At 37.7% G+C, this 20,440-nt stretch overlaps 1 protein-coding gene across 1 annotated transcript in view; it reads right to left on the reverse strand.

Annotated features, from left to right (window-relative positions):
* ubtd2 (ubiquitin domain containing 2) overlaps nucleotides 1-20,440 on the reverse strand; it is a 49,408-nt gene that overhangs the window by 19,029 nt on the left and 9,939 nt on the right. Inside the window, exon 2 of the mRNA XM_022676247.2 lies at nucleotides 2,490-2,726. Coding sequence (XP_022531968.2) covers nucleotides 2,490-2,726 — 237 coding nt within the window. The remainder of the gene's footprint in view (nucleotides 1-2,489; nucleotides 2,727-20,440) is intronic.

Here is a 20,440-nt window from a genome sequence, read left to right on the forward strand (position 1 = left end):
CGGCCTGATTTAGCTGTTTTAATTAGCAAGCAATCTTCAAAGCAAGACGCTAGAGCAGTGTTCTTCAGTAGGCACGGGGAACAGATGACAAAAACACGGCCAGCTGTCGGGAAGAGCCTCACGTTTAATTAATTAAATATATACATAAACAGAAATGTGTACCTCCTTTGTTAGAATTGATAGAAGAAATCAAAAGTTGACCATGTCAACCTTCTTAAATGATGAATGAGAGTGTCTAGCTTTTCTAAAATGAAATTATGTATTAGCTTATTCAGAGACTGACGTGGCTGAAGCTATAACTCGACTGTGGTTCGTCTGATATAAACCGCAGGGGAGAAGGCATGTCGGTTCTTTAGTTATATTGTTTCATAGATTCATGGAGACATATACCAGCTGAGACTGAGGCACTGCGGTCACAAAGATCTTGGGCCCCGTCTTACACTCTGCGCAAAGTGCATCGCGATGGTAATTGCAATCTTGCACCCCGCCAACAGTCCATTTTCATGGTTTGCACCTGTGTTGTTAAAGGTTTCATTCAAATATTTTTTTCATTCATTTGAAAATGTCTATTTGTGGTCTCTAGTATAAATAAATGCCATTCGAGATGCCCAGGTGTTTCTATTTAGAAACTGCTTTAGATCACTGAATTAGAGGTCATGAATATTCATACATGCAAACATATCGCCTCTGATTGGCAAACAGAACGCCTACCTGCCTTCCCCCACAGTTAATTTTACAGCTCTAAAACTGAAAGGACAAAATGTTTTTTTTTTTTTTTTAGAGATACAGCCTTTGTTGTAAATATATAGCACTGAGTGTTAGGTAAAGTGGCCCCGCAGCCAAAAGAAGTGCTTTCAATGCTGCGATGCGAGTGTAGGCTGACCGCTTGAAAAACAAACAAGTAAAGGTGCTTGTAAATATATATGGTCAGGAAACTATCTGTGTTCAGGTATATTTCTGGCGTATTGCTATCTTGGAAACAGAAAACACAGGGGAAATCTGTCTAGTACAAAAAAAAATAAAGATCATCTCCTTACAAGAATGGCAATCAGATAGGGCGCCCTCTGTTGGGATATGGTGGTAGAGGGTTGTGCTTTTTTCTTACAGGGTAATCAAGAAGGTAAGACACAAGAAAAAGTCAAAGTTATAAGTTACAAAACAAAAGGATGAGCTGAACAATATCTTTTTTTGTTAACATTTAACTATCTTTTTTGTAATAAACTGACATTCCTAAATTCATGGGTTAGCAGTATGTCAATAAATTACTTTAGGGAATGGCTTAAGAATGCCCACGACTATGCAAGTTGTGAGGTTTTATCTAGTAAGTGAATGCAGGTTGAAAACCTGGCCAGTGTTCCCATGACAAAGTGACATAAATTATTTATTGCAGGACAATTATTACCCACAGCGTTACGTATATATTAGGAATACCGCACTTAAAATTCTTTAATTCTCCCAAAATTGACAGAATTTAGAAATTAATACTACCAGTCAGGTTGTAAGGAGCAGTAAAGCCAGTCTGCTGAAGTACAGCGTTATAAAGGAGTTTCAGTGAAGTTTCTCGAATACCGAGGCTAGAGCAGTATTAGCATTAGCCGCCAATCCCAGTGCTAGCTCTTTTGTAGTTCAGAGGTGAGTATTTTAGACTGTAGCCTGGATGATTATCGCATTTAAACAAGCTATGTGAGACAAACCGCTAGCTGATCTTAACAGAACACTCACGGTTACTCAGTGTAGCGCTGTCAGGAGGCATTTACTAGCGCTAAGCACTGCTAACCATGGCTAGTGCTGCTGCTAACCGCGCTAAAATATTGGAAATCCAAACCCTTGTTCCTTACTACTGTCGCTTGAAATGCATCTTATAATATGGTATAATTATATTATGTATAAAAACAGATCAGAATATAGACGTTCACTGATATTGCGCCTTATAGTCCATTAAATACGGTATATATGATGTTGGGTGATAGTGATTGCAATCATCAGCGTCTGGCTAGAATTGTCCCACACACTACCCTGTAGGTCAGTGCAGAATTCTTGAAACTCTTTAGGATATGATGAAAGTAATGGGACACGATTACCCATTCCTTGACAGAGCCTCTGAACAGGATATTAGCCAATAAATTAACTATGCTTAAATACTAATTGCATTCATGCTGGAAAAATGTTCATCATACATGTCCAGGTAAAGGTCAGACAAAATTATTTAATTCAGTCATGTAATTATTTTCATTCTTTTCTTTTTTTTTTTTGTTGCACCTAATTTGAACACATTTTTGGAGGTCCATCATTTACTGTTAATTATTAACTAAAGCAACTGACCTGGTCATTTTTGTTTACATAATTGAGTGCAAAATTAAAAAAATGGAAATCAGGGTCAACAAATGGCCAAACATCATTATAAATGTAATGAAATAAAATTAATGAGCAGAAATGCAAACTAGCAATAGTTATTCATATTTGCAGTTAAGAGTTAAAGGTTCCTGTACCATGTGGAAGAGTAATGCTGGCCCCGTCGATGATGGCTTGAGCAAGCTCGTGATCATTGCTCTCGAAGGCTTGGGCAGCAGCTTTGAGCGCGTCCCAGATTTCCTTGCGGCCCTCAAAGGCAGGCGCCGTATCCCAGAATTCATCGCGCTTGCTCCGCAGCTGGCCGTCTGTCATTGGGTAGTCACTCTTCCATTTGGGCTTCTCTCTCTTCAGGGGCTGATTACGCCCCAGTGCCACTACAAGATGGACAGGAGAGAACAAAGCTGATGTTAAAAACCATAGAAAGTGTGGCATTGTGGATTTTAAATGCCATTTAAATGCTCAGAAGGCATTTAAAGATGAAATGTGCTGATATTTAGAGAAATATGCAATCTGTTGTGTCTTTCACGTTTGGTGACCAATCTGAGCGGGAACTAGGTGAGTAATCAGTTCTTAACCCTCTCCTATTGAGTCTCTCTCCCAATTACCTTGTTTAGCGCATTGCAGTTACAAATTAATGATTGATCAATACAGACATTTTGAGAAATTTGACATTGTCAATTATGTCAATTAATCGTTGCACCCTTGTGTGAATGTGAAATGTGAAACCGACCCCAGAATAGGTTACATTTTAATGATTAAAGTTTAATTTTTAATGTTTGCCTCAACCAGAAAACAGTGTTACTGTACGAGTTGGACAATTCAATTTATGCACTAGAAAACAAGACATTTTGAGGAAAAATATATAACACAAAACATGTTTTTCTCCAGTTGTGTATTCAAGAGTGATCATTTTATAAAAATATTTTTTTATGATTCAATTATTTTATTATTTATAATGATTTAAACATATTAAACAAGATCTCATATGGTAGATTAAAAATACTTTTTTCAAGTAAAAAAGACTCACACTGAGGCTTATGTAGTCCCTGTCAAAAAAAAAAGGATTTTCTCTGATTAAAACTTTTTATTTATGCAATGTATCATTTGTAAATGAAAATATAAATAAAAGTTTACATTTCTGCTGATTTACATGAATGGGTTCTACTTGCACAGATTTTTTTTTTTGACAATATTGAGGCCAAAAATGATTGTGGTCATATCCATAATATTAAATGATAAGTCAATAACAGAATTTGTCACGGATACTCGGCAATCAAAATAATTCTGCAACAACTGTAAAAAGCAACGTTCAGGCCGACCTAGTAAAAAAAACGAATAATACATTTAGGAATTTATCTTTTTTTTTTTTAAGTGGCAAAATTAACAAAAAAAATGCTTAATTTTGTTTGAATACAAATCTACTTGTATTTGATTCACAATGTCTATCATATCGTAATCTCCACATGAGAAAAACATACAGCAAAATAAAAATAAAGTAGCGCTGCCGTTCACTGCAAGTGTCTACTCTGCCTTCCTTTCCCATGTTTCTGCGTGCCAAAACTCTTCTAGCTGCCCAGGCCATTTGGGATATTCTAAAACGGGGCATTTCCCTCAGTATATTAACTTGCTACACTGGAAAAAATGCACAGTATTAGAAACATCCATCACAGCACAATGCTACAGGCCCAAACATGTACCGGACGCGCTCTCTGTTTGCAGGCTTCGTGAACACTGGTTGAATTACACAGAGACTGAAGTCCCAGCAGTTACATCAGCGGGCAGCCAGAGACGCCTCTGTGAGAAAGCGATTTATTAGGGAAAACATCTGTCTGTCATTACATACAACCTTACAGAGCAGAACACAATGTAACAAACCAAGAGAGCCAATGAGTCCAGTGCTTGCTAATGCTATTACGAACAGCAGCTGTGATCTTCTTAGTTTGTACAGTGGTAGACGAGATCATGGTAGCTCATATCACATCTAAATACATTTCTCTAAAGTTGAAGGCTTGAGTGACAGTATAAAAAAAAATCTAAATGTAAAATATATAGATATAGATTTTTAATGTTTTGTCTGGTCAGCTTCAGTTAACTTGTTAGTATACATCCATTTCTGCATTTCAACATTTCAAAAAGTTGAGACAGGGCCAACAATAAGAAGACAAAAAAAAAAGTGGTTGGTGTGGTGCAGTGGATAACAACACTGTCTACTAGTGAGCCGTCACAGCATGGGGTAGACTAGGGTTAAATTCTGTCCAGTCTGGATGACTATGCTGGGCTACACCAATAAGAGACCCTGGGCAAGACTCCTAACACTACATTGGGCCCCCCTCTGCAATAGGAATACCTTTGTAAGTCACTTTAAAAAAATGCCGTAAATGTAAATGTAAATGATGTCAATCAATGACTAAATCATGATTTTGGAGCAAAGCATATTCAGTTTATCAACAAATGCATGAAAAAAATATTTGAAAACTATGTTTTTAAATGAAACACTGGAAGTGATTTTCATTGTTCTCCCACTATACTGCATAACACCATTAAACGTTTTGAGGAATCAGGAGGAATGTTACTGTGTAACGAGCAAGGGCACAAGCCTAGGCTGAGGTGATTCAAATCGGATTTTTTGCTCAATATGGTTGAGATCTGATTTTTTCATGGCTGTGTGAATGTGCCAAATAATATTTATTCAAATCAGATCTTAGTCAACTTTCATTTGTGGTCCTAAATCGTATAGGTATCTGATCCATGGACATACGACCTCAGCATGTACTTCAGGCAAGCTGTTTGATGCTCCACATAGGAGCTGCTAACGCATTCATTTTCCTTTGTAAAGCTACAAGTCATCCCTTAAATATGATGTTTTTTGTTGTTGGTAAAGAAGGTGGTGTTTATACATGTATCAATGTGTACAACATTACACACAGATACAGGTCACTTACATTTGTGAATGTGAACCATCAAGATCAAGAGCCAAATCCGATCTGAGCAAAAAAAAGCGGATTTGAGAAATGTGGCTTGTAATGTGAACGTAGCCTCCGATTCCTCAGACACCACTGCATCAAAAAAAAAACATCATCAATCATCATCAACAGCAGATCATTGAACCACATGGGCAAGAGATTACTTTGGCAAAACGTCTTCAAAAGGAATACACATTCACAAATGCCACTTAAAACTTGACTATTCTAAATTTCCAGAAGGGTAAGCAACTTCTCTGGGTTTAGAAAAATGATTTAGAATTAATTCTCAAAGGTACAAATGTGTACTGTGGCCAGACAAATCAGTATTACAGCATCCACTTTCTAGAAGAAGTGGATGTTGTGTGCTCTCCATGCATTGTTTAACAAGACAATGCAAAACCACATGCTGCACACATTACAAAGGCAAGGTTCTAGAAGAAGATGGTTTGAGTACTGAACTGGCTTGTCTCAATAGAAAATGTGTGGAGAATTTTGAATTTCTTGGGTATCTTGGGTTCAAGTAAACACAAACACTAGGAGTGGGCAATATCATATCGTATACAATATATCGGGACACAGAAATATCATGATATTCATATCAATTCATATCGTGATAATAGGGTTGTTATGTCTTAAAAGTAGTCTATTATTTACTGTGAAGCTTTAGGTTTATTTACTGTATAATTGTTTTAGTTTGCAGTTTATATGCATGCACTAAATATTCTACAATATTATTTGCTGCATTATATTATTTTATGCTATATTATTTATTTTATTTATTATGATTATACTGTTATACTATTTTACTATATTCCTGAAATGAATGAATTATTTTAGTTTTCATATATCGCCAAGTATATCGTTATCGCAAAAATACCCTGAAATATCGTGATATTATTTTAGAGCCATATCGCCCACCCCTAACAAACACTGCTGTTTGGGGTTGTTGTGGAGTAGAAGAGGCCTGAGAATATCAGTTATAACATACAAATATTTGTGTATATTTTATTGAACACAGTAGTAATGTTACATCATACATAACAATGACAAATGACTGGAAACTGTGCAGTTCGCAAGAAAGAAACCCTTTTTTAATAGTTTTTTTTTTTTTTTTAGAAAAGAATGAAAGATCCAATAAATCTAGTACTATTTGAAATGTGTCAGTATTAAACAGATAATACACCTCAGATAGAATCTGAGATGAAAAGAAAATGTGACATTAAGGGCTCAGTTTGGAGGTATCTTCCCTGTCAAATCCTCACAGACAGCTTTTTTAAATTCTTTTTTTATGAACTGGTTCACAGCAGTGAAAGTACCATCCCGACAAAGTAACAGAAGAGCCCTGAAATAGCGCTACCTGTTTTTCAAGAGAGTCACTCTCCGTGCCAACCTTCACCAGCGGACAGAGTTTAACTGCAGCCACTGGCCATCAATAATTCAGTCACTAGCAATGAATCAGAACAGCACTTTTTCCCTGTGACCCAGAAAAAGTCACCACAGACAGAGGGGGAGAGACAGAGACCGAGACAGAGACTGAGGGAGAGGCAGAGGGTGGGCATGGACACAATGATCTCACAAACTCTAATCAACTCTTCTCTACAAACAGCTTTCCCCGTTGACCAACTCAACAGTCCAAAGCATCTGCTTCCTGCATTTATTGTCACTGTCAAAAATGCTCGCTTCCTGTTGCACGAGTCAGTCACGCAAAGAGAAACCCCTCCCTGTCTTTCGATGATGGCCCTAATCTATATTGCGGAAGACGAGCGAAGGGCGACCACCAAACAAACTGGTAAAACCACGCCCAATGTAGACAGTTGGCTCTGATAGAAAATGTTGAAAAAATAGTATGTATTTAAAAAATGATGAATGAGGTGTAAATGTTTTAGGACATCCTGTTCATTCCTATCCCCCAAGCCCAATTTACAGTGTGTCCAGAGTTCCACCTCACCAATACATGCAAGATCCAGTCAACACAGTGTTTTATCCATGGGTTGAGCACAGCTCAACCCAGCAACCAACCAATGCAAAAAACAAACAAACAAAAAAAACAGGAACTGTACTGACTGGGTCAATGTTTGACCTTTAAGAGTGGGTTGGGGTATCAGCGTAAGCTGACGCCTGATCAGACAACACAAAAGGTGTCTGCTGAGCCTTTATCTTAGTGTGCCCCCTTGTGTCTATGTGTCTATTGTCTTCAGTTTGGTGGAACTACAGGCCTGTAGGCCATCAACTAGGGGTGGACGACTGGCCTGTATCAACTTATCGTACAGTATAAGAAATGACCTGAATAACTGTGTAATCATATTAACTTGTGTGTTTATTTGGGCATGAACTTTTGCAAAATTTTGTGGAAACGTTGACAGGCAGTATGAATTGCCAAAACCTTCCAAAGTTATTTGATTTTTAAAAGGGTGTTTCGCTTTTTGTCACTTTACAACCACAAGCTTAAATGTTTTTTACATGATTTTAAATTAAGTGATGGACCAACACAAAGTAGCCTAAATTGTGAAGTGGAACAAAAATGATACATAGTTTAATGATAATATTATAATCAAATAAAAATCTGAAAAGTGTGATGTGCAACAGTATTCAGCCATCTCTATATATCAGCTTTGGGCATCTAGAGACTGAGATTTTTGCCTATTCGTTTTGGCAAAATAGCTCAAGCTCAGCCAGGTTGAATGGACAGCATCTATGAACAGCAATTTTCATGTCTTGCCACAGATGCTAAATGGGATTTAGGTCAGGAAATTGACTGGGCCATTCTTTTGCTGTATGTTTAGGGTCATTGTCTTGCTGGAAGGTGAATCTCCTTGCAAGTCTCAAGTCTTTTGCAGCCTCCACCAGGATTGGCCCGTATTTAGTAAAGTTCAAGGGGTATGAATACTTTTGCAAGCCACTGTTTGTTCTCTTATCATTAAGTTATTGATGTCAAACACTGGTCTAAAAATGACAGAAATAATGACAATTATATCAACTATTTCTGGCACAACATATCTTCCATGCAGTTTTAGAATTATTGTAAACAGGCCTAGTTGCCCTATCATATTCCTAAAATAATATTCTAATATTTCAGGGTATTTGTGCCATGTGAAGAAACACAGAAAAATATTTTTATGAATTTCAAGAATATTCTATTGCAACAAAATGAATAATGATTTATATAGTGAACCAGCTTCAAAGATTCAGTAACAACAAAAACATCTGTAAAATATAAATAATCATTATGTAACAAAACAATGTAACATAATAATAATGAAAACACAAGTGCAGAATATTTAGAGCATGCATATAAAGTGCAAACACAAACATATACAAAAAATACCAACAAAGAGTCACAATAAATAGCAACACAAACATAAAATAGAATGCTTTTAAGGCTTTTTTTTTTAGATATTCTAAAATATAACAATATTATTGTGTAAAAAGTGATAGGGCATTCCCCTAGCTACACGTCCACCAACTCAACAGTCTACTGTGCCTACAGTATCCAAATTTCCACTCAACAAACTGTGAAATCTGTAAAATTCAGTTTTTAATCAAGCACAATACCATCCCTGTAAATGTCCCTTCAATCAATACAAGAACTAGTCCTTGAAGACTCCATATCGATCGACCACTAGATCAAAGACAGCCTGTTGTTGCCATGGTGACCTCCCTGCTCTTGGCTCTATAAAGAGGTACAGTGAATTTGTCTTGATAGGTTTGATCAGAGCCAGAAATTCAACAGCCTTCAGACCGGTGCTTACTGAGAGTATTTCACAACTACAAGAAAGAGTAGTTGACTGGCACAACAGCCAGATCTCTGTAGGGTCCCATTCTTAAAGGGCAGCTGGAATTGCTCACTGGGATCCTCAGCAGGTTCCCAGAAGGCTCGATTCAGTTCCAACGGTCATGCTGGAGAAACTACACTTAATTGCCCTTATTTTCCTGATCACTAATGATTGCTGTGGCCCTGAGCAATGAAGATGCTCCTAGGCTTGTGAAACATGGCAGGCTGAAAGAAGGTGCTCTATAGTAGCCCTATCCAGCAAAAGATAAAAGTTTCCCCCTAAGCCTGTCACAAAATTATGTTATCGACTCTACGCATTTGCTAAATTTGTCTATTGTGTCTGCTTAGCAAAAAGAGCCCATTAATGATAACAATAAAAGGTGCTATAACAATTAAAAATAATAAAAAAAAAATCCATAATTTGCACCTTCATTTTTCAATAATATCAATAATTGGTCCAAGATAATCAGCCAAATCTTTTCCCACATATTATTTGGGTTGCATTAAGTACCTTTCTTAAAAAACAGCAGCAAAACCACTGCCATGATAGTGTGTGTGTGTGTGTGGTGCTAATACAAGTGTATAAAGCACAGTGGTGTTGCTAATGTTTTTATAAATGTCAGAGTCACGGCTGGGTTGAGAGTAGCCCCCCGCCCAAAAATATCCAGTCAAGCGTCTCTGATCAGAAACGGATCACTGATGCAGGGTAACAGATGGGCTACAGTTCTAACCATGACTGGAAGTAGAGATGGGCAATATGATAGTATTTCATTGTATTGTGATACATTTTCTTATCACATAGACGATACACTTTTTAATTTTATGGCAAAAAGTGCAATTATTACAATTTAATTGGACAAGGGACAGGAAGATTTAAACAAAAAAAAAAAAACTTTACTCAGAATTAGACTATTGACGAGGTTTTGGCGATACACTACGAATCACAATACAGGGCTTTCGATTCAATATTCTGTATTGCAAAAATATTTTTGTGATATTTTATATTATGATATTATTAGTGATGTTAAACCCTTGAAAAAAAACGTAATCACAATTGATCTCCTTATTAAGATGTATTTATGCTTTATTAGTGGATATTTAAAATTATAAAATTAAAAAAGGAGGCTACAGTCTGATATACTCAGTTTTGAATGGTGTAAGAGCTAGTGCTTGGTGCGGTTAGCGGCTAATGCTAATGATGAAAGATAGAGTACTCATTGTGTAATACTTCCTTTATTTTTTTTTCTTAATTATATGAATTAAAACCACACTCAATCTACTGCTGCTTTTCAAATGCACTGCATATACTCCAGAAGCTGTAAACTACTTACACAGGCCTCTCTCTGATTAAGACTGACAGGTTTCTGACGTGATGGGTGTGTCTTTGGTAATTTCCTTATTGTGTCCATTGGTCAGTTCCATGTGTTATTTCTTTCAAATGTATTGTAGGTATGTGCAGGTTTGAGGTAAAAAAAAATGCTCTAAAACAGATAACTGAACATGTATAAAATGAAAAATTAGTAAAATTAAGCAGAAACTGTTACTGTGGCTCATTTATACTAGAATGTCAGTTTTGTTGAAAGGAACACTAAAAAAATGTTGCCATGGCTAATTTTGGAATAAACATACTGCTAGGCCTGTTATGATAACGACACCCTCGACTTATTGTAAAATACATAGACATGACCGTAATCATTTTCGCAGGACTCAAAACACCTCAAAACACATTCTCCTCTATACTCGGGAGACTTTCGTGTTATTACAGAGCTGTTTAGCTGCTGGCTGATTTTGTTCAGCAACTGTTTTGGTAACACAGTTAAATGTCAGCACCCATAACACACTTAACTTTAATTTGATGGGGCTGTGTTTACTAATAACACCGGCCAATTCAACGCAACTGCACAGCTGAGCACCTTACTGCACTGAGTCCCCTGTAAATAGCAGGCCACTTCATGCATATTGTTTATCAGGATTATATCTGGATAAGCAACTTCTCAAACATGTAGATACATTTTTCTAACATATCTGGTCAAATTTCTTGCACTGGACTTTCCCCAGTGGTGTCAATAATCATAAACTGCACGTCACTTAAGTCAAAATTCCTTCTTGCACAGATAATCCTAATTTAAATATGTATTCTCATTTTTAAAAAGAGAAGCAAATGGCAGTGTGACAAGTGTTTGCTTGTGCTGAACAACCATAAGTGTTAATTCCTCTGTTACTTAGCAGCTTGTTGCAAAATTATAGGCGAAACGTCCAATACCAGAAGCAGATAACAAAAAGTCAGTATTGCTGCTAGAGGTTATAACAGTCTCATGTTCATGTCAAGACTTTCTAAGGCTAACAGCTACAGCTACTCCTGACAAGCTAATGCTACAGTTAAACCTGAAGCTGGAGCTAAAGATGTAGAACTAAAGCTAATTCTACAGCTAAACCTGGAGAGCTGAAGCTGAAGCTGTATAGTTAACGATAATTTTTCAGATAAACTTAAAAGGGCTGAAGCTAAAGTTGTAGAGCTAAAGCTAATTTGTCAGCTAAACCTGCAGAGCTGAAGCTAAAGCTGTAGAGCATAAGTTAAATCTACAGCTAAACCTGGAGAGCTAAAGCTAATTTCACAGCTAAACATGGAGAGCTAACGCTAAAGCCATAGAGCTAAAATTAATTCTACAGCTAAAACTGTAGAGCATAAGCTATACAGCTAAACCTGTAGAGCTAAAGCTAAATATGTAAAGGGTAAAGCTATTTCTACAGCTAAACCCAGAGAACTGAAGATAAAGCTGTAGAGCTAAAGCTAATTCTACAGCTAAACCAAGAGAACTTAAGCTAAAGGCTATATAACTAAAGCTAATTTCACAGCTAAACCTGGAGAGCTGAAGCTAAAGCTGTAGAGCTAATTCTACAGCTAAACCTGGAGAGCTGATGCTAAAGCTGCATATCTAAGGCTAATTCTACGGCTAAACCTAAAAAGCTGCTTGAGGCTAAAGCTAAACCTACACCTGGCAAAAGTTCTTATAGGGAAGTCAGTCCACTCAGAGGCCATCTTGGCAGTCATTCAATACCATCCTGTTTAAAAGGAGAGAGACCAAAATACTGGAAACCAAACATTGAATTACCATTTCAGGGACATATTTAAATCATTCATACAATCTAATAAAAAACTACACGAACAGTTTATATTGTCTATCATAAAGCTAAACCTGGAGAGCTAAAGCAACAACTAAACCTGTAGAGGTAATGCTTAATCCGAAACTAGAAAGTTAGAGCTAAACCTAGAGAGCTAAAGCTACAACTAAACGTGTAAAGGTAATGCTTAAGCCAAATCTGGAGAGCTAAAACTAAAGCTACAGCTAAACCTGAAAAGCTAATGGTGAAGCTACAACTAAATCTGGAGAGCTAAAGCTAAAGTTACAGCTAAACATGGAGAGCTAAAGCTAAAGTTAAACCTTGAGTGCTAAAGCTAAACCTAGGGAGCCAAAACTAAACCTAGAGAGCTAAAGCTAAACCTGGTGAGCTAAAAATCTGCACGTTGTGTCTTCCTTCCTGCTAAACTTACTTCTAAGTTTAATGCACTGCTTCTGCACCCCTTAACGTCATGGTTTGTCTCAGACCACCTCCTGAAGTGGTTTGAGTAAATGGATTTGTATCTGTTTCTCATGTGATTTGCGTGTATTCACACTTGTATTCTTAAGTGGCTTAGACTAATCCAGATACTCTTGGCAATATGACAAATCACTTAATTTTTTTTCTCTCAAAAATACACTATACACTGCAAGAAAATAAAAAAATATATATTCTTTATTATTACATACAATATAATACTGCACACCCTTAAGTGAGATATTAAAAAATACAAGAATCTTATCAGATTTGTAACATCTGAGTCAATGATCCAGAATGTCATGATAATAATAATAATAATAACAATAATAATGCACTCCAAATATCTCAATATATCCAGGATTAAAGTAAAATAAATGATACTGGACAGATATATTCTATCTCTAGTAGATATATGATGGAAAGTGGGATGGGTGATATGGCACGATATTTTAGGGTATAATATCGTTCATGATATTTAAAAATTTTGACGATATTATCGTGTACGATACGATATGGCACACCCCTAGTATGAAGTAACCATGTGTAAATGCAGTCTCAATAAGGTCATCTTACTTCCTTAATCATCCTTTAAGCTACTATTTCATAAGACAACAAAATAATGTGATGCACTGCCCAGGAATATCCACATTCCAACACACTAAACTGAAACAGAGCAAACACTCCTATCAACAATGGCCCTCATCTTCTGTTTGTCATAGTGCAAAAACACTAATTCTCTCTTGGAGGGAGAGTGACTGTTGTGTCGAGAACTGCCCTCTCGAGGAGCGCATGCATCTCTGAACAGCAGACAGAAAATCCATGGCTCGATTAGCATCATAGGACTGTTTCCTGTTTAGCGGATGATGCCCAGGCCACGCAGCAAGACGGATGAGTGCACATGTTAATCTAATTTATCTTCGAGGCACAGTGCTGCTGGAAGTCGTCCCTGAGCGTGGGGTCCTCAGCGGAACCAAGCACAGCAAATCAGAGAAGGTCACTCTTCCATAAGGGAGGTCATTACAATACTGAAAAAATAAACTAAAAGGTTGATTGTGCATGGCCATGCCACCTGCCATTTGCAGCCTCAAAGGAACAGTTGTGAAAAGCAGATTTATTCATTACACAATGCAAGAGACATTGCCAAGAGACAAACCAATTCAGGGTTCAGTACAGTAGAAAAAAACAACAACAACAAAAAGGCTTCTGCATGCAACTGGCTTGTATATTTAATTTTCACTTGCTGGAGTTGTAGAAAATATTAGTATATCAAAGTAACATGATATTATGTTTTGCCATACTGTACTGATACAGAAACAAAAAAAAAGTTGTTAAGTTGTTCATTTTACTCAGATTTTATTTTTATGATACACTATATTGCCAAAAGTATTCACTCACCCATCCAAATCATTGAACTCAGGTATAAAATATATATTTTTTTCTTATTTTGAGCAATGTGAATTGTAAACATTGGTGTCAGACAGTGGTTCATTTTGTGCTGGGTTTAATCCTCTACCACTAGATTGCAGTGTTGTTAGATCCCACTCTGTTGTTAGATCCCACTGTTCTGACTGGATCAAGAGTAAATCTTTCTTTTATTCAGAATAAAATAAATTAAATTTAAATTTAGTAAAATCAAAGAAAGTCATCATTTTTAAGTGGTCTCTTTTTTTTTCCAGAGCTATATATCGCCATATTCTTGCTTGTACAAAGCACTAATTCTACTGAAAAAAATGGTCAGTTATTTAGTACTGCAGTTTTAATTAATAAATACCAGTTTAGGTCTACTTGTACTCTCTGTAATTAACAAACAACTCAGGAATATGGTTAAAATGTGGTCAACTGTTTTAAAAAAGGCAAACGATATTAACAGGGTTTTTTATTGAATGACTAATAAAGGCTGCCTATTCAGAGCAGCTAATGAAGACTCATCATCTTCTACATGAGGTATTTTTTTTTTCTAAAAAAAGACAAAGCAGTACCATGGTAATACGTTAGGGCAGACTGTATTGTCCATGTTAGCCAGAGCAGCTAACATCTCAATTTACATAAGATAGATTAGACTTACATGCCAAAAGTCATGGAAGAACAGTATGTAAACTGACCATGAAGTGTTAGCTTACTTACGAGATCTTACAGCTGTGTGAACACTGAAAAGCATGCTTTTGGCAAGGCAATGTGAATTATCAAGCAAGTTCAAGCAAGGCATGATAGTGTGTACCAGGTTTATAGGACCTTTATTCCATTTTTAAAGTGTTACACATATGTACTGTGAGAAGTGGAATGTCATGAATGTGACCACCAATGTCTGGCTATAATTGTCCATGTAAACAATCAAGTGATTTCATCACATATCTAAGCAAAGCACTGATATTTTACAGTCCTTTAAAAACACTCTCAGCATGAACTGTACAAATTGCAATGAACCCTCTGCCAGTTGCTCCAGAGAAGTTCACAGAAGCCTGAAAATGGTATGTATCTTTCCACATTTCCCCCATTACATATTCCTGGCAAGCAAGTGACCCAGCCCCTCTCCTGCTTCCTCCACCCAGCCACAAACCCAGCGAACTCCATCGCCTCACAGCTTCCAAGAACTAACAGTTACACACCTGCACATTGTGATGCATATGGTGTCCAGATAGCTTGTAAAATCTCTTCTGCTGGGCTTAATGGTGAAACGCTGCAAATGTGTCCAGACACAGTACAGTTACGGAGTTTTCACACCAGCACTATTTAGTTTGGTTAAAACTTGACTCATTCTTTTGCACTCTTGGTGCGCTCCATTTTAGCAGATGTAAATTACAGAGTAATTGCACTCGGGTGTGGACCAAAACAACCCCGTGGAGACTGGCAACAGAAGGTGGTCTTAGTCCAGTCTAAAAAAAACTCTAGCGGTCTGTTTGTGGTGAGAATGTGAACAAACCTCGATTCAACCCAACAATCATATATCATATCTCTTCCTGTTTGAGTTAAAAGGCTGTTAAGAAGCAGTTTAATCTGATTTATTACCCAGATATTTACTACAGCTATTACAGGGTTCGTACGGTCATGAAGAAACTGGAAAAGTCATGGAATTTGAAAATAGCAATTTCCAGGCCTGGATAAGATTTGGAAAAATAAAAATACCCAGAAAGTCATAGAAATTTGGAGGTTCAACATGCCAAGAGGGAAGCACTCCTTCAATATGGAGATATGTGCAAGTTGCATTAGCCATAACAAATCAGTACAATAGAGTTTAAAGAACTTTGGCTCCTTTGTTTTTGTTTTGCAACAAGAGTTTCCTATGTAACCAAAAAATATCCAATTTAAAAAATGACCAATTCTGAGAATATATTGTGGATACTTAAGTACATTCAACTTTTACACATACTGAAAAACTAGTCAGTATTAGTAATTAGTATAATTGGGATGCACACATTGTTTTCCTCAACTTGAATAGATCAAAAACGTCTCGATTGTCCATCTTCTAAAAATGACGAACTATTGACTGTAGCTCTGAATCCACACTGGTGGAAAGAACTATAAGCTCAAGCTTGACAGACAGCTTATGTCCAATGGCGATAACAGACAAAGAACAGAGGCAGACTGGATGACCACTAATGGCCACCATTAAGGGATAGTGTTCCTTTTACAGGAAGCTGATGGGTCAGTGCATTGGAAAAGCTTGTGGTTAAACACTCACTCAATAGCTCACCAGTCGCGACTTATGTATGGCTGAAAACAGACATATGCTAACAATGCCCGGGGAGCTATTTACGAGTATCAGTATACCTGAAAGGGATTTACACAGGCCTATAAATGCCTTACAATTTGCTGTTTAGGATTGAAAACTAACAGCACAGCAAATAGCAGAGCCTGCGGATCCTGGCCGCGTTTTTGAAGGATTACAGTGAGTGAATTTAATTATCATAAGAATCCCAAATGAGGACCATCTGCATTAGGCTCTAAAAGGAGAAGGGTTTACACAGAGAGTTTATGCAGTGTTTGTGTGTATGAGATTGAGAGAGAGAGAGGGAGGGAGAGAGAGAAAACAGCAAGCACACCCCCTCTCATAAAAGCAGCAAGAAAACGACTTCATCCTTGAGGTATTTTATACTGCATGGGCTTCCCATCAGGAGAACTCGGCTGAAAAAAGTCAAAAACTCTCCAAGAGGCATTCGGGCTGAGGGTGTGTTGACATCTGGGAACTATCGGCTCAGACAGGCCAGTCCATGCAAGTGTCTCTGATGCACCGACCACAGAGACACAGAGGGAGGAAGAGAGAGAGGAAGACAGCGTGCTAAGCACTGCCACTATGGTCAGGAGATTGCCAGTTCGAATCCTGTTCATGTAGCTTGCCATCGACTACCGGAGCCCTGAGAGAGCACAACTGGCCTTGCGTTTTCTGGGTGGGTAGATGGTGCGCTTGCCCCACATCACCCCCAAAGGGTGATGTCTGCAGCAAAAGGCGTCTGTAAGCTGATGTATCAGAACAGAGTCGCTGCGTTTTCCTCCGAGTGCAGCATTGCTGTGAGGATTTGATTGCATTCAATGACAAAAAAACAGTAGGGTGGCCAGGATGTTGGATGATCACCACCCCATCTTGATCCCAACAAAATATTGGATGGTACACCATCATTCTAGAAAACACAGTTTCTTTCACTGCTCCATAAATTAATGCTTTGGGGCTTTATACCCATCTAAAAGGGGTGTCCACAAACATTAGCACATAGCATACACTACCATAATTTTATCACCCAGGCTTAACCAGGTCATGCCCTGTTTCACACAAACTTTAACAACACAAGAAAACAGTGGGTATCCTTCTGTCTCATTTCCAAGTTGTAAGTCTCCACCAGTTGGGTCACATGTCAAGAAAAAAGGCAGCAGTGGAAAGAAAGCAAGGGGAAGAGACTTCTCGTTTTCACAAGATGAGCCCAAGCACACATGGGCCGGGATCACATGACAGAGGAGGTCAAGTTGCACAACTTGTAGCTTCTCCAGCACTGAGGCCTCAGACCTAGTGGAGACAGTTGCAGCTGTGCGCTTTCTCCACTCTACTTCACAGAACCCGCGGGAGGATAGGTGTCCATCAAGGTCTGCTATTGCTCAACACACATTCATGCCTGTCAACACTGACCTACTACCAGTGCTAGTGCACTTAATGCCCAGCCCACCATCCTGAGGTCACCAACTGGGCTATACTTCCAGCTTTTTGAAGCCGTTTGTGTAACTCTGTAGTAGACGATGACTCAACAATGACATTTTTAATTTTCAGGATGGGCAAAACATCAGAAGTATATCACAAGACAATTTCACAACACACAACGAACAAAATGCAGACATAAGGTTGAAACAAACAAGGCACTAGCATTAGCGCACCATATCAATAAACATCTATTTTCTGGTCTATTTTCATACATAAGGCACACTGGATCATAAGGCTCATTTTAAGCGACAACAGTACGGAACAAGGGTGTCGCTGTGTTTCTCTTCTAGTTCAAGCAGTTCTTGCTGCTGGGGGTGTCCAATTAAACAAAAACTCAAACTCAAAAAAGTCAAATAAGCGCTGGATGTTAATCTACACAGATTTCTCACCTGTATGGGTGAGTAAAGCACTTCCCTTTACTTACAGTAAGCTTAGATTTCCAAAATTTTAGCACAGTTAGCAGCGCTTACTGCTAGTAAATGCCGGCTGACAGCAATACACTGAGGAACCCTGACTGAGTGTTCCGGTAACCCAGGGTGCCATCATCCCATGTAGCTTGTTTAACACGGAAAATACACAGACTACAGTCGGATATACTCACTTTTGTACCCTTTCACAAAATGACTGTTTTCCAAATGAAAGGTTTAAGCTGTAAAGTGCTAGGATAGTAAATGTTTTCTTATGTTCAGTTTTGGTTTTAGACAAAAATTAACATTTTAGTGCATCTCCAAAAAGCATGTTACACACTACCCTGTACATTCAATGACTTGAATGCTCAACAAAGAGCTTCAACAAAAGCCCTATCCAGACAGGATTAGTTTCTCAGGGGGTCCTGTGGTAATTCTTTTTCTTTTATAGGGGATTCTCTGATTTTATTGCTGTCCGGAACAACCACGTACACATTTTTTCAGACGTCCTTTGAGAACATTACAGGCTTCGTGGTCCTACGGTAATTTTAGTCCCATCTGGATGCAAATCTTTGAGTTTCAGCATCTTGCTTTTAAGTAAAATAGCTACACTTTGGGCGCACGTTTCCACAGAGATATATACATAAACATAACAGCGAGTGTAAATGGAGAAGCTACTAAGCGCGATGTCATGTGATCGCGAAAGCCTAAAAACTCACAGGTTTATTGCAGTCTAGATGCAAGAGTTTTATCACTGAGTAGAAGTGTGAAATATTTTTCACAGACGTCCCCCTGAGAAACTAATCCCGTCCAGATAGGGCTAAAGACTACACTCTGAAACGGTTAAATAAAAAAGGAAAACAACTGTTATTAGTTTAAATACAGCAATGATGGGCTGGTTCCACAAGAAAAAGTCTTATGTAAGATACACACAAACTGAAACCACCCAGTGAATTACATTAAAAAAATGTGTTTTGATGCAAGACGAAGAGCAACTCTGTTTGCATTAGTGAACAAGAAACCCTAATAAAGAGCTCTGTGGTTTATTTCAACAGGCAGCACTGCTTGCACTGTTTACTATTGCACTGTGGTTTTGGTTTTAGTCACTTATATTATACAACTATTCCTAGCTTCTGGCATTGTTTCATTCTGTGTGTTCTGTTTTTTTTTCACTCACCACTGAGAGTGAGTTAAGCTATGCACAGTTTTTGGATAATGGTGAAATGCCATGCTTTCCATTTCCATTTCTTTTTTTACTTATTGAATTGTGCACCACTGCATACTGCAGCTTTCGTTTTATGTATATTACTCTGGCCAACCAATCAATAACATGATTTGGTTCATACAAGTTTTTTTTTTTAATTAAATTACTGTTACTATAAAAAAAAATCAACATGTATGACTTATCATATTGTCATTATATTCAGACACATTATTGAACATCTCAAACAACTAAAAGTGCTTTTTTTTCTAATTCTACAATAGAAGTATGTATAAACAGGCTACAGATATGATATTTCTGTGCCGGTGGGATGTCACTCAATTTCAGATTCTGGAAGCACTCCTTTTAACCTTTACCAAAGCTTCACAACAAATATCACAGCAGCTAATTTGTTTTTCTCTGAAACCCAGGGAGTTGCTTTAGAGTCACAAGCAGGGAATTCAGAATTGGATGACCTTGCAATCAATTTGCAAAAAAATGATGAAAGAAATGGTCAGGAACAGGGAAATGTTTCATGCAAATCTCTTACTGAATATAAGACAAACCAATACTTTAGCTACGTCCACACAAGGGGAAAAGTGACCCAAATCCAATGTTCACACAATCTTAAAAAATTAATATGACCCAAACCTGACATCTGTGTGAACACAGTTTGCACTGTTTAGCTGACGTGCATGAGCTAAAGATCAATGGGTGATGTTAAGTTTCAGTTTCATCCTTGCCAAACTCACAGGAACTATATCCATATAGTTCCAGCAGAGTCTGACAGAGGACTGACAGTTTATGGCTAATAAATATGTTCAAGCTTGCTATAAGGGCACTCTTCATCCACTGACACTTGTAATCTGTGTTCAGACAATTCATTAGAGACACAGTGCAGTGTAGATCCGAGCCTTATAGTATTATTGATACAGAGACATAATTTCTAATATTTTTAGA

Source organism: Astyanax mexicanus, chromosome 17 (assembly GCF_023375975.1).
Source record: "Astyanax mexicanus isolate ESR-SI-001 chromosome 17, AstMex3_surface, whole genome shotgun sequence".
Classification (NCBI taxonomy): Eukaryota; Metazoa; Chordata; class Actinopteri; order Characiformes; family Acestrorhamphidae; genus Astyanax; species Astyanax mexicanus.